Source organism: Falco cherrug, chromosome 7 (assembly GCF_023634085.1).
Source record: "Falco cherrug isolate bFalChe1 chromosome 7, bFalChe1.pri, whole genome shotgun sequence".
In the NCBI taxonomy this organism is placed as follows: Eukaryota; Metazoa; Chordata; class Aves; order Falconiformes; family Falconidae; genus Falco; species Falco cherrug.
This window is the reverse complement of record NC_073703.1, coordinates 31,988,016-32,013,602: the sequence shown is the minus strand read 5'-3', so window position 1 is coordinate 32,013,602 and position 25,587 is coordinate 31,988,016. Positions and strand designations below refer to the sequence as shown.

Here is a 25,587-nt window from a genome sequence, read left to right as displayed (position 1 = left end):
CTAACAAACTATATAAACCACATACCACCTAATGCATCAATCAAAAAACCCAGGAGTAATAAAAGATTTTTTACCAAATGTCTATTAATCTTTCAGTTACAGTAATTGCCCATATTGTCAGCAATGTGTACTACAGGAAATAAGATGTGTATATGGATGATGCAGAGAGCACAAAATCAAGGAGAAATAAAAACAGAGCTAAGCACAGAACGCTGGCTAAAAATGCTTCACTTTGTTCAAAATGGCTTATTTGGTCACTTTACCACAATCATCATTCAAAAATGAATTGAACAAGGCTGCTGCTGCTGAGGTCATGAGTTAGATTGCCATAAACCATTTATTTTTACAGAACTTAAGATGCCAAATTGTGTTTTTAAAAGTTTCTGGAGTCAGTTTCCATGAGCTTTTGTGGGGCCTAGCAGACAACTCTACATTTCTAAAAAGTCACTCTCCATGAAATAAAGCATTCTTTCACAATGTGTATCTATTCAGAAGAATATATCAATGGCAGAGTTACAAACAGGACTCGGAAACATTTAAGGTATTTATTTTTCAAGTAAAAAAAAACCTTCCAAAAAAGCCTGCAGTTAAACGTTATGCATATGCTATATACCTGCTCCCTTCTCTCCCCAAAAACACTATTTAAAAAAAACCCACGTGCATCTTCTCTGACATAATTAATAACCATTGAAGGAAAAATCAAACTGCGTACTGAAGCTCAGAATAGTCCAAATTGCAGTAACAAGAAAGATCATTTGCCTTCTTTCTTTATATTGTTAGTAGACATCTGAGTAGGTAAAAAGTCTTTGATCCATACTGCAAAATAGATAACTTTTTTTTACTAAAGTGCAAAGGAAAAAATAGATATTCTTAAGTCAAAATAAAATCCCATTTCCTTAGCAGTAGTTTCTTCTTTGTAGCATATGAAGAATCACACCTGCTACTGTGGTATTTACCAGGACTCTCTACTGAAGCTATGCTCACTATTCTGATCAGGCGCACACCAGCAAGTCCTTTAGGAAGCAGAACTTTTAATAACTAGCTGCCATAGTAACCAGTAACTAATAACTGCCTATGAGGCTGTGGTCAGCACAGGGTGGACTCTTCATATATGTTTACATTTAGAAGTCCAGAAACAGCTTTAGAAGTATTTTTCCAAGAATTATATTACAAAGTTTTTTCTTTGATCACATTGAAAGTGTGGTCAAGCATCGGAAGAAGTTGCCCAGGGACATGGTGGAATCACCATCCCTGAAAGTGTTTAAAAAACACATAGATGTGGTGCTTAGAGGCATGGTTTAGTGGTGGACTTGGCAGTGCTGGATTAACAGTTGGACTCAGTGATCTCAAAACTCTTTTCCAACCTAAATGATTCTATTATTATCTTAGCACATTTTCCGTTTGTGTTTTTTTTAGTGTTGATAATCGCAGATTCATAATACACCTATCTTTAACATCGTACTTACTTAATCAGACGCATCTATGCTTTCTAGTGAAGACTGTTTTTTTAAATACGCTAACACCAAATAAGGATTTTTAAAACAATTTTTATGCCATTTTCTACAAGCCTTGATGTTACTAATATCTTTGACATAAATAAGCTTTAAAATTTACTCTAGGAAAAACATATTAATTAATAATCAGGTTATGATCTAATAGCATATGCTACATCACATAAATGCACACATGGAGGTTAAAAGGCAATGTGAGTTAGGATAGTGTCAAATGTTTACAATATCTTATAACTGTGATGCAAACCATGGATTTATTGCTTCAGTAAAAGCATCAAAAAGATCTACTTGTATGCAATCAAGACACAACTTCAGGTGAAGGCACAAACACCTGAAGTCTCCCTGACATGGAGGTAAACATACAAATGGCAGGTCTAGCAACACACCCTTTGAATTCGTTTCCATGAGGAGCCCTACAGAGTGCTTCCTATGCCTCCAGGTGCACAGCATAGATCTCTGCCTTTTACAGCAGGTCTTTAATTGGCATTTTGCTTTCTACAGTCTGAATATACATGGGTCTCTTTGAAAATTCAACGGGAATGCTTCCCATCTTTTTTTTTTATCTAGTCTTAAAACTGAGTGGATTTCTTGCTTCCCTACATTTGTTTCTGAGGTCTTGACAATTACAGAAAACTGATATAAGAAGGTAGAATGGGTGTAAAGTCTTAAACCACAAAAAATAATCACCTCAATAATTCATAGGTCTGTAAGCAGATATTAAAGACCTAAAATGCCCCTGTGGAAAGGGTCTTGGGGACGATTAAAATTACACATTTCTATAGACATAGTCCACTAAATCCCTATTTAAGGCTCTAAAAAGCTTTTTTTTTTCCAAGCCCATCATAATGTAAAATCACTTGGACAAAGCCTTTTGGACATACCTTCAGTTTAATTTGGATTTTGGTCTGAAAGTGTCAGCTCTAAGGCTTATGTTTCAACAGTCACGAGGACTCCAGACAAACGCAAGATAGTCCTGATGGTGATTTTCAGTCATTGTAATTGAGCTCAAATTAAAGTGAGTCCCAGCTGTAAATGACCACTGACTAATTTACTAAGCCATTAATCCTGTCTATGAAACTTTCACTCATGCTTGTTTTTAAGAACTAAATTAAGAGTTAAATTTCTTAAGTAGTTCAGAGCTAAGACAAATGGCATGTGGAACCCCGACTTCTTTTTCCCCAAATACACATTTAGTAGGGTTAATGTATTCTATCTCTGACTGCACGGTCACTGTAGTTGTATTCAAAATTCATTAAACTATTCACATAGATCTATCAGCAGTAGCTGTGAGGAGCAAAGGTTTCTATAAAATACTTTTGAAAAGTATGTTTCGGATGTATTTAGCTTCCATGAATCAAAATTCGCCACCATCTTAACACCAAGAAATACAAAACCTTTAAAATTACATCATTAAATCTCATGACCACGGTTAGAGAAGCTTGCCAGTCATTATTTAACAACAATTTCTGGTTTGTGGCAGTCTTTGTGTAAATGCTAAGATAATACTCTGGACAAAAACAAGGTAAAGAAATCATTTTTAAGTGTACCTTTCTTTAAACTCCTTTGACTTCTCTAGACTTTTCTGATTTTTTCCTTCAATCATTTTGGAATTCTTTTGATCTTCCGTAGTCTTTTCAAAGGTCTCAAAAGATAAAGAACAAATAACATAAAAATAATAAAAAACCTTGAAAAATTATAGCTACATGCTGCAAATATTTTCTAAACCTGATGAATCAGTGCACAGTAGTAGAGTTCTTGTAGCCAGGACTGTCTGAAGAACTAAGTAGAAAAAGGTTAAAGAGAGGCAATAGTTTTTGTTGCACCAACTGTAACAACTGGAATAACACAGAAGTTTCTGAGCACAGACTCTACATATCTGTTCAGAACAAGGAGCTCCTTTCATGGTCTCCTTCGTAGTTATAAATAAATTCACCACATCCCTTCTTACTGTATGTTAATAAAGCACATAACACATTAGGAACTTTATAACTATGAGTATCAAACTATCACAAAATATGAATAGAAAACACCACCTGTGCACAATATGCTCCTATCAGCATAAGCCTGGCAGAAGTGGACACAGCAGTAAATGGAGTCCTTGAACATCTGGGCCAGAGAGGTAAAAATGTCCAGATGCAATACTACAAAAAATTACCAAAATCTACAAGATTGGCCTATTGGGCTACTCAGGTTTAGGAGAGACCTTTTACCTCCTCGCAGAGGAGTGGGTCAAAATGCTGTCCTAACAGTCTTTTTTGGAAAACCAACCCTTTGGAATCTGTGCTTCTTCTAGTCGTTGGAACTGTGCTGATCTCCTGTCTAAAATCAGCCAATTTTACCTCTGAGCATTATTTACCCACACACTGGGGGAGAGGGGGGGGGGGGCTTGGGTGTGTTGGAATGTACGTGATTCTTATTGTAAAGCATATTTAGTTAAACACATTCATCTTAATAAAACCTTAAAACCCAGCAGAACTTGTGAAATATACTCAAGCCCTGGGGCTCACTGAGGAATTGCCCTGCTATATTTTTAAGTGTATTCTCTGGCCCTCTTGAGCTAGCACTAAACAGCCTTGACAGAGTGACACGGTGCCTTGACAGAAATTATGGTATGAACTGAGGTCAAAAGAAAGCAAGCTTTAAGAACCTTTACATTCACGGACCCCTCTTCTCTAAGGAAACATACATGATGCTATAGAAACATAATTACTAATACTAGAATCATCCTGTTGCTCTGTGTGCTTGAAAATACACTACATTTTTTTTATGTTTCAGAAAATACAATGATGGTATTTATAATGGTGGTATATATACGTATTCATATAAAATAAAACTAAAATACAGTTACCTTTTTAAAATAATTAATTTTCATTTCTAACTCCTCTACTTCTTTTTGCAGTTCAATAGCTTCTTGCGTAGCAACTGCAGCAAGCTTTAAAATTTCCTGTGTTTTGTGCCTTGAAGAAGCACTTTCATGTTATGGAATACAGATTGCAACATTACTTTTCTGAAGCAAGGGATACGACCAGTTCCCTGACCCCTCTATGCCATAAGCACAAATGCTAGAGGTGCAGAAAGCTCTGAAAAATCTACATTTCCTAGACAAATCTTCAAATCTATCTTAAGTTAGGCTTCTCCGCCTTGATGAAGCATTTTGACAGATATGTCATTAAGTGAAATCTTACTTTCTTTCCTCAAAATGCTCCCATAGATATAAACTGAACAGTATTATCTAACCTTCAATTTTCTCACAGAAAAATCCTAATGCTGCCACTCTAAACATAAATCTATAAATAATTACTATATTGTCTAATAAAAAGTTGTGAAAGGTAAATAGAAAATTTCTTCCTTGTCAACTACATAAACACTACAAATCAAGGATACATCTGTATAGCCCAATCATTTAGGGATTTAAAAGGAACAGGCTCTGCAGAAATGAAATTTAATTTCAGATCATTAGTTCACAAATCTGATTTCCTTTACAAATACAAGATAAATTAATAGACCAGAAGCACATATCTTCACTTAGTATACATAAAAGAAGTATTAGTGTAACAGAGTAATGCCATTAAAAACAGCACTAAAAAATAAATCAAAAATAAATTTAAAATTTTGAGAGGCTAGTTCTGAAGTAATTTTAGGATTTTTTTACCCCAAGAAGTTCAATGGCAAACTTCTCCCCATTACATTCATGGATTGGAGGAAGCAATATTAGTACGTATACTCTTAAATTCTTGTTCAAAGTCTCAATTTGCTACAGCCTTTTTTCCTAAAAATGATGTAACAAAGAAAAGACCTTTTTATTGGCTTAAGAGAAACTGTGGAAAATCAATCAGAGGATTTCTGTACAGCACTTTTAATGTGCAGTGCACTACCAATAGGCTCTACAGTAAAAGCAATGATAATAGTAGTACCCAGAATATCCAAGCAAGCGCCTTCTTTCAATTTATATTTTTCCAACTGTTTCAAAACTCTGGTTTGGATTTCTTCAAGTTCTTTCTTTTTTTTGTAACACTCCTGTGCAAGAGCAGTTTCTGCATATTTTTCACGATATTCCTTCAATATCTCCTTATACTGGGTTATGTAATCCTGATACATTTTCCTATAAAAATACATGTAATTTAATTTTTTTCACATGAAGCCATTGTTTATAAGGGAAAAACCTATTCATTTATGGCATCAGTTCAATTAGACTTGCTGCTGTCCTGGAAAAAAAGTCAGATTATATTTAATATAGCACTATTTGGCTCTATTTTTTATCTTCCAGCTGTTTTCAAGGAAGACTATGCTATCTGTAACAAAGAATACACTCATGATGTAAAAAACAGTCAAACCTCATTGTTCTGACAGGAATGTAGACCATACCATATTCAAAGGCAGCCTGGCAGACGACAACTTTTTTTCCCTGTGTAATAATCATGAAACTTACTGCAGGCCAAATTCTCTGTTTGTGTATATTGGCACAACTCCTCTGATTTCAGTGGAGCTGTATCAAACGTGGTAAAAGAGAATTTGGCCTAGCATCTCATATTTAGAGCAGCCTGATGCATCGCTGGACTAAGAGCTGCCTCCAAGGAGATGCTGAGTAATCTGTGTCTGACTTGTTTAAGGGAAGCCTTAAACACACACATTAGTCACACTAAAACAATAGGACTATTCATGCTTAAGGTTAAGCAAACACTTAAATGTTTAATTGGCAAAGAGCCAGAATGTTCAGCTTCTTGTAGGACTGCCATCTAAATTAAAGTTACACTAATACAGTATCACTGACATCGTGTGAGCACATACCTACAAATTATTGAAGCAGGTAGCATCAATTAATGTTCACGACATTTTTAAAACTTTAAATCTGCCTTTGAAAAAACTGTAGTACAGAAACAAATTAATACCATAAGTAATAGGTTATAACTCAACACATAGAGCTGAAAATTGATCAATATTATGGATCTTGGAAAGAACGAAAAGAACAGAAAGAACAGTGCTGTTGCACAAAACAGCCATCTTCTTGTGTTAAATCAATGACAGTGACTATATTAGAAAAGCCTGGGGTTTTTTTTTCCAGCTTTTCTCATTCAGGCAAGGAATTTACAGGATAAATTGCTAATGATACATCAAATATTCAACCTTCTCATTGGGATGAGTCTTTTATTACACCAATAATGCTGCTCGGCATGACTTCTTTTACAAGTAATTTCCAATACAAAGTAGTATCATTTGAGAAAACTGAATAATTAATAATGCAGTCAAGAAAGTGGTTTGGGATCTTAATGTCAATACATAGGTAATCTAAGTATAGACCTATTAGAAGTCTGTATTTCCCACATAGACAAAAGTTAACTATTAATAGTTTTTAAAATTATGAATAATAGCAACTAGTGTCTGGTAACTATATTTCTCTCTTCATTTGAAAGCAAAAGCTTAATAACTGCTTGAAATTAAATTATGTCTTTTTTATGAAAGTTGATATTCTATCAAATTATCAAAAGATAAATTTAGGTGTATGCAAAATATATAATAAGAGTTTGATGGTGACTGTTTATACAGATGGCTCATGTTTATAAAGAGATATCACAGCTACAGACATCCAGCATGTATCATTAATGCAAACTAGTCATTTAACTGAGAAAGAAATATTACACAAAGTTGCTTGATATTAGAATATGCCAATATAAAATCACAGAAGGCACAGGAAATACTACCCTCTAGGCAAAGGTTATGCAAACAACAGAGAGGTAAAATTAAAAATACTAAGTTAATAGTACACCCATAGATTAGGCAGAAACTCCTTTATGAACAAATTACGGTGCATAATAGCAAATAAAGCCAGAGACCCGTCTGTTTACTTGCACCATGAATAAAGCCTACATTAAGAAACAGGTCTCACTGATTGTGAAGCATACAGTATTCCTCTTTAAAGAACACAATTTATCTTACACTGCTATTAATCCTTTAAATGCAGGATGACTTAAAGGCAGACACTCCCACTGGCTAGCCCTGGCAATGGAAGAGAGGAAAATATATGACCAAATCCAATAGTAGAAGCTTCTGCTCTTATAAAAGGAAAACAAATGTCACAGGGGGGGGAAAAAGTAAGATCTTAATTTTCAAATAAAACTACAGTCCAAGCACTAGTTCCTGTTAAACTGAGTTAAGTTTAATGCATTTGTTTAGGGGAAAGAAGTTGTAGCTCAACACTGTGAAACCAAGGAACAGACACTTCCCAAACTTCATGTAGAAAATGACATTAATCTGTTTGTTTTTCTACACAGGTGGTCTCGGGAATCTATGTTTCTTGATTTACTGAAAATTTATGCATACTGTACAAAATTTCCCAGGTATGAAAGGTGGAAAATAGTCAATTCTATTTAATAGATGCTACAAACAGTAACTGAGCAGCAAAGAGATTTACTGATATACAATGAAGAATGCATTACAAATAAATTTTAAAAATATAAATAAGTAATTTGTTGTAGCAGGTACATTTCAAGCTTTTGAAAATAATCCTCAAACTTTATATTCTTTTCCTAAAAATTAATTTATACAGATTAGTATTTATGGCCATATATAGTAAGTATAGTATAGTATAGTAGTCTTGAGAAATTGTCGCTATTTTTAATATTTTTCCCAAGTAATCCAGTTAACACAGTTAAACTTAGGCTACTTAGGATTCAGCACAGTTCACATTAAAGTAATTAGAAAAAGTTTTAATCTGAGGACAATTGCAAAAGAACAGCACCCATAAAACCCCTGAACATTATGTGGATAGTTAGTTATTCCTCTTTCCTTCTTCATACCGCTTATTGTCAGAATTAACTTCCGGTTTATATAAGCATTCTTATATGTTCTTGAAACTAATAGCAGCAAAAAAATGTAGAACATTTTTAAAACCTCCATAAGTGCCTAATTAAATGCAAACTGATATGCCCATCTTTTAAAAACATATTCCCATTATCTAAAGCAATATGTCCTCAGTGCCCACAAAAGCCAGGCTGAAAAGCACATTCAGTGCATAAAGTTCTAAATGTACTTACTTTTCTTCCTAATTTAAATATTCAGAACTTGCTGAATGCACATCTTGTTGATTTGAATATATCATCAAATGCTTAAATACAGAGGGACAATATTTGAGACCACTTTTGTAAAATACATGAATTAAATTTATTTTATGATGTATAGTCATGATGTCTTATAATTAAGCTCAGGAAAAACAGATCAAACACTTTCATGTTGGAATTGAAACTAGTTATCTAAAGAAGCAATTTAAAAGTAATGCTTCTTTGGCTTGTCAGCTCAAATTAGTGAAAGCCAAAATGGCTTAATCATATACTCATAGAAAGCCAATTTAGCCTTATTTTTCACCAAATATAGAGCTCTGAACAGGAAGAAGACAGATAAGCTACTAACTGAGTTAATTAAAGGCTATCAGGCATACTATTTCTGCTGTCTTGGACAACTGGCAAAAAGAACACTGACAAAAGAATCAAAGCCAACATTTAAATTACCTAAAGTTGCACCTCTATTGGTTTTTGGATATCTATATGGGTCTGCCATGACATTTGCACCCTAGAACTTTTCCACTTCACAAGCAGATCAGTAAAGGTGAGCAACCTCTCTAAAATTAAGACCAATTTTACCTGAGTGTTAAATAGAAATAAATAGAAAGAAATAGAAAAAAAAAATAGAAAAAGAGAATAATAGAGGGTTAACTGGGCACCACATTTTGAACTTTTCAGTGAAAATTTTCAGGGACTGTTCTTTATTCCATTGGACGTAGGCAGTTACATTGCACAACTAATCATTTCTTTAAAATGCAGAATCTAATTAATGAAAATGAAACAACTGAAATGTCACTTACTGAACAGAATTGAATTTGCAATTAATACTGACCAGAAACTTACCTACAACTGTTCTTAAAATGGTTTTAGACCAGGCTTTCCTGAACCACTCACCTTGCTTTTCAGGATCTAGTATTGAATTTGCATGCTTTGTGGTTATTTTCAAGAACATACAGCAGTGTACAAAAGTACAATTTGTATATGCTAATAATCACATGCTATTCATTCACAAATAAACAAAAGGATAAGATTGTGTGAATGCTTCTAATTGTTATCTTACTTAGTCCACATATGAATTTAAAGGCTTAGGTTCAATTAAATGGTGCTTCTAAAAAAAAAAAAAAACCATAAAATCTGTGTATTTTCAAAAAAGTCTTCCCAAACCTGAATATCCAAAACTACTGAAATCACAGTGTACATGAAGACATGTATAAAAAATGCAAAAAAATTATTCAAAGATAAAACTTATTTACACTCTTGTAAAGATGCTCTGATATTTATGCCAAGGCTAAAACATTCATTGCCTTTATTTCTTGGGCTTTTCTTGAAATTGTAGGCAATTGAACAATGTTCTGAAAAATTATAATAGGCGTTTCAGAAGCAATTGAATTTGAGGAAGCCATATTTTATCCTATTCTGTTGGTGACTACAAAGTAACATATGACGTCATAATAAGGTAACCAAAAATTCTTTTAATTACTCAGTCACTTATCCTGAAAATTTTACAACTTTTTGACACAGACTGCACTATAGTTGCTAGTCAGTTTAGGCAGGTTAATATGTAGTACTGCTAGAAACCTCATCTCACATGACCATAGATACCTCTCATTTTCTGTAGCTTGTTGTAAAGCTTCAAGTTCTTTTTTTAAATATTCTTCATGCTTGCTAAGAATTACATAGGTGGGCTTCCAGCTGTGGAGAAAGTAAAAAAAAGAAAGCATATAAGTGGTATTTCCTAATAAAAAGCCATTCAGAAACAAAGACATCAAGTTACTTTAGCTAGCTTACTAGAATGAATAATTTACTTCATGTTTTGAAAGTCAAACATAAATGGGTTTAGTACAGAAAGCTTTTACATGCATACATTTATTTTCTTAAGATTTTAAAGCAACAAATTCAAGAATATATTTATAGGATTAACAAAGATTATAAAGCATTTTTTAAGGAATAAATAGAGTCAGCTTCACAAATTTTTGGAGCCTAATGCTAAGCCATTAGGCACCTAAATCCACATAATAGGTACTCAGCGCCATCAGTAAATCCTTTAGATATGTATGATCTTCTGGTTGGAGATGCACACAGCTTCATTCTCATCTATTACCAGCACCTACCTCATACCTAAATGTAAGCAGCAGTCACAACCTGCAGCAGGATGCTGTAGATTGTACTGAAAGCACAGCAACTTCAGGGAATACATGAAGGACTTACAACTAGTAAACTAATAGTACTTTGTCAACATCTAAGTATTAGAACAGCCTCTTCCTTGGATGTGAAAACTCTAGGAAAACAGGCAGAAAAACTTTCTGATTCAAGTGAAATTCAGATGTGATCTTTAGGAGAGGCATATAATTTGTCTTTAAAAAGAAAGCATCCTATCTGAAAAAAGGTGGCTTAAGGAGCATAAGCCATCAAGGCCTGGATGTCTCCTACCCTCCCAGCTGAGGTAACACCTATCAGAAAAGACACTGTCACAGAAAGTTGTAACTGAACAAATGGCCAGGATGTGGCTCAGTTAAAGACGGTAAGAAACAAATCCAGAAACATCTGGTGCATGGAGCCTCCAAACAGCAGGTAATACCTGAAGTAGACTTAACAGATATCAAAGCGTTATGACACAAGAGAAGGAACAGAAAAATTAAGTCTGCTAAGCTCAATAGGATATGTGCTACAAACACTGTGCTCACTCAGAGACAATAACCTCTGTAATGACAGGTTGTCAACACACAACTTCTGAGATGCTGGGAGCTGAGATTCAGATGATGGACAAATCATCTGAACAGACTGGGCAGAGATCTTACTTCCAAGAAAAAAAAAAATATCACATGCTCCCTCCAAGGCAACCTTCTATAGAAAAAAGTTATCACACCCTCTCTCTAGTCAGGGATTAAAGTGATCTATAAATTCAGCTTTTGTCCAGAACACAAGCTACCCTAAGGCAACACAAACACCTACAATGAAGTTTGCCTGAGTGGAACTATCTGTCCTAGGAAATGTACACACTACCTGATTTTAGGAATACATACATAGATACAATCAAAACTAAACAATGAATAAACAGAAGAAGATAAAATCCAAAAGGACTGAAGAGGCTAAGTGAATCTGGAACAGCAAAGGTACAGTTACATTTAAAGAGTTCCATCAACAAGGAGGAGGGGAGAAACAGCAATACAGAATAAGGTTGCAATTGAACAAAGCAAACAATTAATTACTGGACAGATGAGAGCAACTGAGGTTGTATGGTTCACTTTGCACTGCATATTCATGATTAGGGGAAGTAAAGGGCATTTTTGGTTGTGAGTATGCCCTGTGGTTCAAAACTGGAGCATGCAATCGTACCAAGTATGAATGTGCATTTGGACAATCACTCCAAAGGTGTTACAAAGGTGTAACAGTTAACCTAATGCAATTTCCATCAAGGAAATAAATAAAGAACAAAGACCTCACAATTAATTTGTTGAACTGAAGTCAGTAACCTTGAATTCCAGGTGGTGAGACAACACAATATATAATCAATATTTATAACAGCAAAGTTTGTCAAAAAGGTGAATGAGAAATTGCACCATCCATTTAGGAAATTCAGCACTACTGGCACAAATTGTTTGACACCATTGGCAATTCAAAATATAATTACAAAACGCTACTTCACCATATCTACTGCAAATTCAGCAGAATGCTGAATTTTTGAAGGGTCAGATTTTTTAAAAAGTCGAAAACAACACACATATAAAAATGTACTGACACACTAACACTGTGATCTAAAGAAAACTCCATGCCTTTCTCTGGAGGAAACAAACCCAAGCAATGATAAAGTCATAGGGCTTTTATTAATCAAAGCACAAACCATGTTGTGCGTTACATTTTGTGTTCACATCTATTCTGTGGACATGCAAAAAACACGTAGTACAGGAACACTGTTCTGTAAATACAAAAAGGTATACAGGATTCAAGTAGCCCATCTACTAATTTGCTAAATGCATCATTGTTTCACAGAGGTTCTTGGTAGCTATCACATTTATTTTTCCTTCCTTTCATCAGCTAGGGTATAAACCCAGATTTTTATCCACTATAATCCAGAAGCAATAAAAATATCCTTAATTTAGCTTGTGGGATAACACAACAATTTATTTTCCAAATCAGCAACATTCTAATTCTAAGTTCATCTGGTTGGGGGTTTTTTGTTGCCATGAAATCTCACCATCCTTGAACCCAAATTTAAAAAATATAAGAGAAACAATAACATTGGATTGGGTTCCATCAGCACTTCTTATTGTTCTGGGACCAATATTTCTAGTTTGAATCATTCAAGAAACTAAATATTAGGAAAATGTTATCACTTGTCTAAAAAGATGTATTTCATTTTGCTCATTTTGTGCCTTCAGTTCTTTCTTCCATAGATCAATACAGGTTTCTTCAGAAAGCATAGCAGTACCCTGATATACCCATCTCATATATCATATCTTTTGCAGACTTGTTGAATATAAATATCCTGTACTTTGCTCCGAGTCTTCAAACATGCTTCAATATACCTACAATGTCAATTAATCCAGAGAAAATGTTTCCCTGAGACCTCTAACGAGTATTACTGACAATTAGTCAACTATGAGGGTGATTGTGACTCCAAAACAATATTCAAATTTACAAAATCAACATTAGAATCATCACTAGTATATACAGAGTATCAACTAGAATAAATTTTAGAAGTTTACGAGGATTCTACTATGGAAGTGCTCTAATTGTCTGATCTTATAGCTAGGGCTTGTTTATTGCAGTTTTCAGTATGTCGTTAAATGACATTTTCAATAATTTAAGACACAAAGTCTCTACTCTTCTGCAAGCATTGTCCTTCTATGAATACATGTATTCATTAATGAGTCACTTCTCATTTTCAGTCTCTTTACACTAATGCCATTAATTATCCTTTGTAGGACCTAAGCCAATCCCCATTGATTTCAATGATGAAGATTTAGATCAGATCCTTAGTTCTACCCTTAATTTTTTATTTCTTTATTTGCATCACTTAACAGTTTGTGATTTGCAAACAAATTTGAACTTCAAAAGACATCTAAGGAGTTAGTGTGAACAGTTTCAGAAACTTACAAAAGCATTCATTTTCTACTGCACTGGAGGCAAGAATAGAATGTAAAGGAAAACTGGAATTTTCTTGTCAAGGTCAAGTCTTTTTCCTAATTCTTTTTATGATAAAGCTACAAATCTGTATGGTATGGGAATTGATTCAGACAGCTAGCTACTACACCCGCTTCATTCACAGTTTCCTTTATTTCTTGTTTTCAGATAGTTCAAAATAAACCTAGAAAGGACCCTGATGTTATCTTTACTTCTCTTCTTATTCTTAAAAACACCCATATTCTCCATGCATGTCTGTGTCACCTCCCCCCCCTCAAAAAAAAAGCAAATATGTTATAGACATTTTCGTCCAAGCACTTATATCTAGGTATAGAATTGAGAGAAAACAAAATGGGTAGAATTTGCTAACAAATCATCACTTCAACTGCCAAGGAACTAGACAGACTGTGGAGAGACGAACACTGCAACGAAAAGACAGCATTATATCATCTGGGACAAACTGTCTGTATTGTCAAATACAGATTTGCCTTTTTAGCTACCCTTGCAAACACCTGAGATTTTCATATTTAAAAATTAGACATTCCACGTGAGTAAGAAAAAACTCCCTGTAGCCAAATTCTTGCTTGAGAAATTTCTAATTACTAAGATCCAAATGTGGTCTGCAGTTAAAACTTGCACTGATGTTCTGATAGAAAAAGTTCTATAAAGAGAATTGTGAACTGCAGCTCATCGTATTCATCCAAACAGTGTGCCTAGAAGAATAATTTTGCAGTCTGCAGTAAAAATTACACTAAAATCTGATAGAAGTACACGTATCTGTACACAGAGGCAGTTATGACACATCTCTGTGTCATAGAGAAAATATGTATAGAACAAAAAGTAATGTGAAACAGGTTGTGAATAAAGAACAGAAAGATGCTTTAATTTCAGGAACCTAAATTCAGAATTAAACAAAGAACACAAAGGAGCCTTATTGTCACCGATAGTTATTAAATATTTTTAGTTTAAAAAATTAACTTTTTTTGAACAGTATTCTTAATGATGTTCAAATTTAACAGAACTCAGGTGCATCGAAATACAGAAAAAATATGTTTCTATTACCTTATTACTTGAATAATCTAGCATGCTGCAAAGACAGCACCTGTGATCTCTGAAAATGGTTGATTCTAATAGAAATGTAAACTTAAATGTAGTCTTTTTCTGTAATTTACTTTTTCAGGGGATTTGTAATACTGCAGGTTTTGTACCTGATCATTTGCAGCTTGAAAAAAATACAATACTACAGTTTTCTTTAACATCACTCCTGTCAAAACAGACATATACATATTTTTACACTGCTTCTTCGCTGACTTTCTTAACACCATCCATAAGTCAAAGTTCAGGCGACAACATACTTACGCATTACAGCTCTTCTTACTACTCTCGTTTTGCTTGCGTAAATCAGTAATTGCATCATTGCTGTTACTTATATTTTCCTGCAACCTAGCGATTTCATTCTTTTTTTCTGTAATTTTTACAGTACATGCTGAAATTAAAGAAAAAAGTAAGCATATGTATTTTCAACATATCCATGAAATAAAAAGTCTACATTCAGAATGATTAAAAAATTTCTTCCAAAATACTTATTCTTAACAGTGCCACATGAGTGGACAGCCTGTAATTAAACAAAGCAACAACAAAGTGAGTCAAAAACTTACGGAATTTCAGCTTTGTGGGGAATACCTTAACCATCATCTAATATTGTGAGATTGACTTTGGAGAAAAAAAAAATAGTCCTGATTCTGCATCCCAGTCTATATAAAACTTAACTATTAGTGGTAGAAAGCAAAGCACTCTTAACAGTCAGAGCTCATCCTTCTTTGTTTTTGCAGTCCACAGCGTCTGCAGATACTAGACGTAGTATACGGGGAAACCAAAGCATAAGCCATTTTGCTTGCCCTCAGTCACACTTGCAGCTGGGGAGACTGATGAAAGTATAAAAGTTGCCTGAGATAAAGGTTTTTTTCAAACATTTGTTTTCTTTTACAGAAGTCCAGAAACACAAATGTTTTAAATGGTAAAGCTAACTACAAGAGGAGAAAAATAAAAGCATCACTAAAGGCATATAAGCAAATTATTACTAGAAACAGAAACTAAAATAAAAAGGAAATTTACTCAAGGTGAGAATGTGTAATGGATGATAAATTAATATAGGAGATAGAAGTTAATTAATGAAAAAAGTGCATTATAAACAACAAATCCCCAAGCACTATGACATGTGCGGAGATTATTAAGGCAGATTCTTAATCCTGCCTTTTCTAACAGCAGACAGCTGATAACATTTTCTGAATGGATGGTTAGTAGAGAATCCACACTGTTGAACATGGGCAGTATTCTCTTTCACAAGAAAAAGCTGTGAGAGCTATTGTGCACGTTCACATTGCAATGCAATGAGCACAACTAGGTGCATATTTTTTTTCCTCTGAGCTGTTTGCTTCCTATTTTTTCATACAAGGTTTCAGATTTGTTAGTGCCAAATTATCCTTTCCCACCACTGCTGCGCTGTATGCCAAAGTTGGTGGCACTAAACAAAAGTCAATCACAAACATTCTGCCCTTCACATCTACTTAACTGGGAAGGGCATCTTAGTTATGCAAGAAGTGTCTTGCGCTGTTTGAATTACTACTCTAGAACTTCAAGTCATCCTAAAGTTTGTGTCTGGTGTTGCAGTACTTGTTACATATTCACTTTCAACACCAGCTGCATTTATAACCAGAAGCAACAGTCAGTGAAAAGCAAAAGATTCTCAGTGTATTTTAATATCTTGAGTTATCCTGAATGTCTTCAGTATCTTAATATTTTCAGTATCTTAAGTCAGTAACTGGCCTTTACTTAGCATGAAGCATAACTTTTGGACAACTGACATATGCTTCATTTTCTGTAAAAAAAATCAGATGTTTTTGTAAGTATCCTGCCAATGACATTTTGAGATTTACCAAGATGTAACATAACTATTAACAAAATATCTATTACATAAGTAAAGCTATACACTTAACATTTCATTCAGTATCTTCTATAGATGAGCACTTCTGTAACAAGCGCGAGTTGTTCTACGCACCCTTTGCTTTCACAAGGATCTTGTGGGTGAGACCGATCACATCCAACTTTACAATGCAGGCACCTACTTCAGAACTATACACCCACGGCTACAGGTACACTCAGCGGAGAAAAGTAAACATTTTTTTGTCAAACCTGCTTTAAACTCTTTCTTCTGGATAAGACAATTCACACCCTAAAAGTGCCTATTTCCCTCCACTGGTTATAAAGGGACTCTAGCCAAAAAGCCTGATGAATCTCAGACTACAAGTCCAAGGCTGAATGCTACAGCTGTTCCTCTGCCAAGTAATACTCACACACAAACAGAATTAAATCAGTGGAACTATTTCTGGGTAAGTTTTTGAAAGATTTAACCCCAAATTTTAAAAGTCTGAGTGTTGGTTGTGAGTTTACACATATTTAAATATATCTGAACTGAATACATAAATAGCTATGCCATGTTACTACAGAGCCTTTGGATTTTCCCTAAAAGCATGCTCCTTTGCCGTAAGTTTGCATAAATGTAAAGAAAAACCTCAACTCTAAGGCTCAATTATGTCACTGAAGAGTTAAAACATAATTCTAGGTGTACCAGATTTAGTGTTACAGATGTTTTAATGTTTAAGATGCTTAAGTCTAATATTGATAATCTTCTTAATGAATAAGTACTTGCTTGGCCATATCAGTCAAAATTATTAGAAATATTGCCATCAAAAGGAACACCGATTAGACCAGAATTTTCCCTTGTTCTTTTTCCTGAAGGTTATGAGCATCAATACCCACCTATGAAGTACCAGTGATAAGCACAAATGCCCTGAGATTGTCTAAAGAACAGTTTACCTATCACAACCGTTCATGTGAAAGAGTGATTCCACATGGCAGCATGGTAAAAAAAAAAAAAAAAAAAAATCAGTCCAGACCTAAGTCCATAATATTATGCTGTCTGTAAGTCCTGGGGGAAAAAAATTTGATGTTGAGCAAGGCTTTCTCATTGGGTTTACTGGTTTGAATTTCAAATATAAATACCAGCTGCTTGATCGCAAAAAAGGAGAACCAGGCTTGAGTAGGTAGAAGCAACTGAGAGAACTTTCATTATTTCAAGAAAACAGAAAGAGAGCAGAAGCAGTGAGGCAGAGGTCCAAATCTGGAAAGAACAAAAAACATGAAGAAAGGGAGGCAAGTGGCAGATGTATTGAGCAAGCACAGCTGAATCAAAGAACTGCCAGTGACTGTGAGGAGCTACAGAGTAAGAGCAGGAAATGGCGCAGCATGAAACTGGCTGTCCATGAGACAGCTGAACAGCATTAGTTAAAAGTCGCAAGCAAAAGCAAAGTCTGCTAGGGAGAATGAACAAGTATTGATGGCAAAAGATGAGGTAGGGTGAGAGCAGGACACGGGACAGCTTTCATTATTACTCTTGCTTCCGCCCCTGAAACACAGAACATGTACCAGGACTAATGAAACAAAAGCAGTGTGTTCAGTGTCTAATAAAATGATAATTCATCACTACTCACAATTTATCTGTTGCTTCACATGGTCCTTAAAATAAGAAGTTTGTTCTAGCTGGAAAACTAAGAAGAAAATAAACACTTTTTTATATATATATATATATATATATATGCGCACAAATATATGAGTTGAGCTATGAAACAAATGTATGTCATCCAGCATTAATTGCACAAATACTGATTAACAAAGATTTTAACAAAATACTAAATAGCAGTTTTGCTTTTAAATAGCTGATAGTACCCCTCTCCATAACCTCACAGCTGACAAAGCATTATGTAGGCAAACATTAAAACCTTAATATTCTAATTTGAAGTTAATGTAACTGTTTAAAGCAGAAAACATCACTATGTGTACTGCATTAGTAATTATTAATTAAAAAATACATAATGACCTACCAAACTCAAGCAGAAGTTTGTCTAAGTTGCTCAAAAGCCTGTCACTCATTCTGTAAACTACAAAAGAAAAATGTAATTCAAGGCTTTACAGAGTTAGAAGCTTTATTGACACAATAAACCAGTTAAAAATGCAAGACAATACTATACATTTTAGGATAAAAGGGAGAAAAAAGTTTTAACTGCATTTGAAGTAGTATCTAAATTACTTTAGTGGAACCGAATTTTTCAGTGATAGTGGTAATGGACTCACAGGAAGTCTAAACCACACTTAACGAAAAAAGGAGTTGTATCGTTTAGGTAAAGCTTTGCTCCTGAAGCAGTTCTATCTTTGAGAGGCTTAATGTTCTTAGAAGGTATGAAGAATGCAAGAAAAGATACTTGTGTACAAAATGTGTAGCATCTACTCCAGCTGGTTTACTAAGCCTATCGACTACAATACCGGTAATGGAAAAGCTACTTATCCACTCTGTACACTCCTCCCATAGTAATTGCAAAGTACATTTAAATCAGAAGGTATATGCATAAGTATGATTAAAGACAGAACTCACATCCACTGGAAAGCAGATTATTGTAAATTTGTTCTTCTGTTTGTACAGTGCTGCTATGTGCAGAAATTCAGTTATGGGTTTTTAAACCGTTTGGGAGTCATGTAGTCTTCTAAAAAGAATGCAATCACCATCTTATCACAACATACTGAATACAGCTAGTTAGCTAAGATATACTTAATGTTAATCAAAGTTATCTAATACTTAACTGTCCCACAGTGCTTCCCCATACCCTTAGTACTGTGTAAGAAGCAAAATCACAACAAATTGGTGATGAGGATGAGATCCTAATCCAGGATAAAGTGGAATAGAAAACAGCTGAAGAATTTAACTAGAGTGGTATTAAGGCTACATTCTGCAGCACTGAGACTGTGGAATCAGGAGGGGGTGGGGGGAGCATTTAAAATGCTGGATGTTTGACAGAAATGAATTTGCCTAATAGTTAAGTGAGGATCAGAACACCTAATCCAAGTGACTGGATTAGTACAGGCTGTGATAAAAACTCCAAGAAAGACATAATAGTTTATCAAACGTATTTAAAAGCTTGGAACCCTAGTTCCTAGAGCCTGGAAACAAGATAGCAAACAAAACATTTTCTGAAAATACTAAGAAATACTACCTTAAGCCACAAGTCAATGCAGAATATTTTTGTTTTTACACAACATGAAGGAACACTCCAAACAATTCCTTCAGATGCAAAAATTAGTTTGGAGCATATATTAAAAATCTGTTCTCTAGAAACAGTTTAACAATGTTTGTTACTTGTTTCTCTGACAGTTCTCATAACTGCATGATAGTGGGGCATACAGAGAAGGTATACAGCTGAATGCAAAATAAAAAGCACAAACATTACTTTAAACAGCAAAGAATTTCATATTCATTGGTTTATAAATATCAATACAAAATTCACCAATAGAGCAGACTGTACAACCGTGTGTTGATACACACTATTCTATCATCCATCACTAAGACAATTACCATTAATTTTATCTTTTGAATGCTTTTGTAGAAGAGAGAAACAGAACTGAAGTGTTTAGATTTTTTTCTGGAATTTTACAATACAATTTATGTAAAGGCTAAAGTTGCAGAAAATGACAGTGCTTCTGAAAGCATGCATATGTAAAATACCTGCCATTCTGGATATTGTTAAAATGAAGTAACATAACTGCAAATAACAAATGCTATTTTGTGTTTTGAATTAAGACGATAGATTTGTCACTAGCAGAAAGGGCTGAGTGATTCACTTGCACTGATAATCTATAGGATGTTTGTAGATTTTAAACACAGTAGTTAACACCAGCCTCAAACAGATGACATCTAAATTTTGGACAATTAATGACTTCCAGGGTACAATTGTTGTCAAGACTGATTCTTGGTCCTACTGGAGAAAAGTAGCATCAAACCATTAGCTAACTCTGGATGACAAATTCAAAGGATGTTCTCATACAGGGTTGTTACTTTTGTTAAAGAGAAATACGTAATACAGAACAGCAGGTAAAACAGCTTCAAACTGCACACATTATTTCTAATGGTGCTATTCAGAAAACTGCCAGAAGAAAAATATTATGCATCTTACATTTTTGTACTGCATTAATGTAATTATATGCAATTCAATTGTGGCAATAAAATTTAATGTATTACAAGATTGCATTGAGTGCAGAAACCACAAACAAACTGCCTGATGGACTCTCTAGCCATTCTAGCTAACATTAATGCCACTTCTCATAGCAGAGTTACAGCAGTAGTTTCATATCCCATCTGACAACAGCCATTTCTAGGTTCTTCATTAAAAGGTACAAAATACTCATAAACTATGAGGTAAATTTCTTCCTTAAAATCAAATGCTCAACTCTACCCATTGTCAGCTGTGCAACAGCATTAATTTGTTGGCTTTATATAAATAGTTTTCATTCCGGCAGGGCTTTTTATGAGAGCAAGCTCTATTTCTCCAGTGCTGTTCATTACTGTTCAAGACTCTCTTAAGTGACTGGTTATGTTATTGTTCTTGAAATTTAGTAAAGTTCACCTTTCTACACTAAATTTTTGTCTTTGTTTAAAAAAAAAAGTGCTTCTCATCATTCTGTTTATGCTCCTCTGCCCCTCTTCTGCAACACCGTATTAGGAACCCTGTGGAGACTTGAACCCTGCATTCAAGGCAAGGATGTGCCATCTTTTTCAAAACCTGCTGCTGTTTTTGCTGTTTCCCAACATAACTGAAGCCCTTTCCTGATGGGTGACGATTCTAGTTACTACATCTGAGTTAACCTTAATTGCAGGACTCTTCATTTATGAAGTTCCTGTTTCTAACACTAACTTAAAGCACATTGCCACCGTGCATTAGGTACCGTGCCTTCGTTAGTAGCTACCAACGTGTCCATCAAATCCTCAAAGTCAAACTTCCGAATTTGCCACACTTTACTTAGTCGGACACATACCAAATAAAAGGATATTGCTGCAGATTATTCCCTAAATTCCTGGGATTTCAAAACTAGACCGATTTTTGTCGAAACGCTAGGGGGAAAACCCCCTCCGATGGGATACCACAGGGGCTGCAGGTAAGGGCCACAAAATGGCGGCACAAGACAAGGGGAGCACGCCCCTCCCGGTGGAGAGGGGTGACGGGCCCGGGGCAGCCAGGTGGCCCCTCTGCATTTTGAGGGGCCATCAGTACTGGGAAAGTGACCAGGACACGGTGGTCTCCTGCGCCACCTGAGGCGCTGCCATAAGGGGAAGGGCGAGGACAGCCACGAGAGCCGTGCAGGAGCTCACCCAGGGGCGTCAGCCGGAGGGGGCCGAAGCACGGCCACGGCCCCCGCGCCCTCAGCTTCACCCCCGCCATCCCGGAGGGACACAGGGCCGGGCCGGAGCCGCCGCCAACCTACCCCGGGAGGAGCCCCGCAAGCCGCCGAAGGGCCCGCTCCTGCCCTCACGGGGGCCGAGCGCCGCCCCGCCGCTCTCTCTCGCCGCCGCCGCCCGCGCCCCCCACTGCAGAAAGGCGGGAAAAGGGCCGGGCAGCCCCGCGCCCCTGGGCGGGCGGGGGGAGAGGCGGTGCGGGACCGGCGGCGGGGTGCGGGGGCCGGGCTGGAGCAACGGCCCCCTGCGGCGGCACGGCCAGCTCAGCCCCGCCACACGGTGCGGAGGGGGGCAGCAGGTGTCACCTGCCCCGCCGCCGCCTCGCCGCGGGTGGGAGGGCGAAGGTGGCAGCTGCCGGCCGTCGGGCTTTCCGCTGGGAAACCGGGAGCAGCTTCACCTGCCGGGGAAGGGGCTGAGGCCGTTTTCCGGGCAGGTCAACCAGCAGCGCACTGCTCCCTCGGGGGCACGTCAGCGGGGTGCGCGTACTCCCCAAAAAAACACATGCTTGCCTGAACAGTGAGAGTTAGAAGGGAAGGATCACCATTCCCGAGCGCTCCGGGGCGGGTGAAAAGCGATGAGGATGCTCCATCTACCGGGCGGAGCGCGCAGGCGGGCGGCGGCGGGCAGCAGCGCCGCTGGCACGGGGCGTCTGCAGCCGTGCTGGGGGGTTACCCACCCGCGGGGGTCTCACACAGAAAGAAGGGGCTGCAGCGTGTAACTTACTTGCTTTATCCACCCTCCGTGTCCCACGCGTGTTGCTGGCCCAGCCGGGGACGGGGGGGAGGTGTAGCAGTTGCATAAAACCTTCTTCCCTCTGCACCTTCAGGTCTAAAGGTGCGGCCCAGCCCTCTGACAGTTTAAAAACGCATTAAAGTCTCACACTCCGCATCCTGGAACGGTGCTTTACATCGCCGATGCTGGGAAATGTCCCCCCGCCCCGGCAGCCCTGACACGCACAGCGGCCTCGACGCTCACCTCGGCACAAGTTGCACTAACAAAATTGTGTGTGTTTATTTATTTATCGATGTACGGCATTACAAGGCAAAAATGCATGGCCCTGACGTGGAAGAAACTAGAATGCAGTACTTCCCTCCGAACTGCGGTAGCAATGGGGTTTTTTCCTCCCTATTGAGATCACTGAGGCAGAGGATGGATTTACGACTATCAACAAGCAAAGGAAAAAAAATGTTGGGGATGAGAACAGGGTGGAGGGGAAAAAAAAAGACATCAGCATGGCTGATGAAAGAAAAAAGGGCGGGGGAAGTAGAAACAGGACGGAGCAGACGAACAGAAAACTCTCTGCCACCCACAGCCCAGGTGGCAGTCAGATGCGATGCTGCTTTCAAGAAGAGTCAATTCAACCAACAAGAAACGCATCTTCAAAGAGAAATAGCTGACCTACCTGGCTTCAGGTCAGAGATGAAGGAGGGGAAAGAAGAGAGAAAGCCAAGTGGAAAACGGCATGTTCTTTTGGAAGCCACGTGCCTGCGGCCTCTGCTCCTTGCACCCTGCTGGCGGCAGGGCTCTGTCCTTTCCCAGAGCATCTCCATGATGCTACCAACCACCCACCTTATCTCCCTGCCTGTCTCAGAGGGCAAGAGCTGCCTCCCTGCCCAGCTTCCCCTGTGACACTTTAATTCCTAGATGCCCCTGGGGCCTCTGCAATTGCTGTTTTGTCACCCATCTTCCCAGATTATTGAATAAAACCCAATGAGAAATCACTTCAGAGCTTTTTTCTGCTTTAAGCAATTCTTTCAAAGACCCTCCCAAACTTCTAGAAACAGGAATTTAATAGCAGAGTAGCAGATAACTTCAATGATGCTCATTAACAGCTCCCAGTATCCCGGTAATTTAAGCAGCGGTGTCAAGGGAGGCTGAGGTCCCCACAGATCCAGGGACCCGAGCTCACCCGGAAGATTGTCAGTCATTTCAACAGGCTTTGGATAAAGCCAGCACTGACTTCCCAGTTAATTCCCTCTAAGGACTGTCACAAGCTGGTCCCCACTGGGGCTTTTCAGGGCCCAGGATCTCCTTTAGCCCATCTATTTATTACAAGAGCTCCCAACCCAAGATTATTGCTCTGCACCCACCAAAAAACAGTTTCTGAAGCTGCAGAAAGGAGTGCTTTGTGTCCCACTGGTTCCACCTTGTTTGTTTTGCCTTGCTTCCCAATAACATACTTCTCAAAGAAAGAAAAATAACCCCAAAGCCATCAAGAACTACTTTCACTACTGGCTGGCTAGCAGGAAGGAATTTTTCATAGTATCTCTGATCAATGGTGAATAGGTTGCATTACTCTGAAAAGAGATATGGTCCATTCAGAGCTCAGAAAGGGCTCCCAGACCCACTCCCCTCTGCTGGCAGACCCCCAGGCCCATCCCTCCATTAGTGGAGACCCCTGACCCTCGGTAGGCTCTGCTGCCTCCGTGCCTCTCTCCTCTGGTTGTGGCAGGCTCCCCCCAGCCCTCTGCTCATCACCTTCTCCAGCTGATGGAGAGAGCAAAGCGACCCGGGACCTTTCCCCCCAGAGAGAATAGGGTGCCCTGTGTCCCCAGCATCCCTAGCAGCACCTATGACCAACTGTGGGAAGAGCCCTAGGGACACCCCCCACCAAATCCCTCCTGAAGAAAGCAGGGAGTTGCCCTGTGCTCCTGGAGCCTGCCCTGGCTGGGCAGGAGCCTAAACTCGCCCAGGGGGTTAATGGCCAGTGGAAAAACAGGGTCCCAGGGGTGTCCTGGAGACATGGTGGGCGAGTCATTACAGCTGAAGAGCAACAGGGACAGGATAAATGTATCCCAAACAAGTGCCTTTCTTCTCAACCTGAATAACTACCTCAGAAAGGCAATGAGCAGGTAACGCAGAGAGACTGAAGTACTGGCCCTTAAAACCCAGCAAGGTTCAGGGACATCCTACCCATTATCTCTCTCTCAGGAAAAAAGCAAAAAAAAAAAGCAAAAAAAAAAAAGCATAGCAATTTCTCAGGGTAAGGGATAGATGATTCCCATCCTCATGTGGCTGCTCTGGGATAAACTTGCTCCTTGAAGCAAGTGAATGCCAGAGCCCAGGCAGATGCCCACCTGCAGCAGTGGTCCCAATCCTGTTTCCAAGCCTTGGGTGGTGCTAGGGAGCTGAATCAGGAGCTGGCCTGGCCTGGGTGTGATGCTGCTGACACCCAGAGGGCACCCAAAGCTGTGGAAGAGCTCCCTCACAAGAAAAGAGGCAGCCCAATTCCTGAGCAACCTTCATCCACAGTGAGCAGTCTCCAGTAAGGGCTCAGTGCCAGTACGCAGACCAGCGGTGACACAACATTGCTCCCGACTCAGCCCCATACATTCAGCCCCAGAAGCATTTAGACACTACTACACCTCAGAGAGTCTAATCCTGGCTCTTCACCCTCCCCCCAAACACACCAGTTGTCCCCATTCCTGCTTTCTGCTAAATAAGCGTTTCTGTGACAGCCTTTGTCCCCATCCTGGGAGAAGATGTAATATTTGAAGGACTTTTTTTGCATTTCAATAGACATAGAGTAGTTTTCCATATGACTCCTGCTGTCAGTTCC

General features: G+C 38.0%; 1 protein-coding gene across 1 annotated transcript in view; it reads right to left on the bottom strand.

The window, feature by feature from the left end:
• C7H14orf39 (chromosome 7 C14orf39 homolog) overlaps positions 1-22,014 on the bottom strand; it is a 32,649-nt gene extending 10,635 nt beyond the window's left edge. The window contains exons 1-9 of the mRNA XM_055715935.1: positions 21,945-22,014; positions 18,631-18,687; positions 18,241-18,297; positions 15,050-15,176; positions 10,169-10,258; positions 5,426-5,613; positions 4,896-4,938; positions 4,360-4,480; positions 3,059-3,153 (exon numbers count right to left, since the gene is read on the bottom strand). Coding sequence (XP_055571910.1) covers positions 3,059-3,153; positions 4,360-4,480; positions 4,896-4,938; positions 5,426-5,613; positions 10,169-10,258; positions 15,050-15,176; positions 18,241-18,297; positions 18,631-18,687; positions 21,945-22,014 — 848 coding nt within the window. The remainder of the gene's footprint in view (positions 1-3,058; positions 3,154-4,359; positions 4,481-4,895; positions 4,939-5,425; positions 5,614-10,168; positions 10,259-15,049; positions 15,177-18,240; positions 18,298-18,630; positions 18,688-21,944) is intronic.
• Between the last annotated feature and the right edge of the window lie 3,573 nt (positions 22,015-25,587).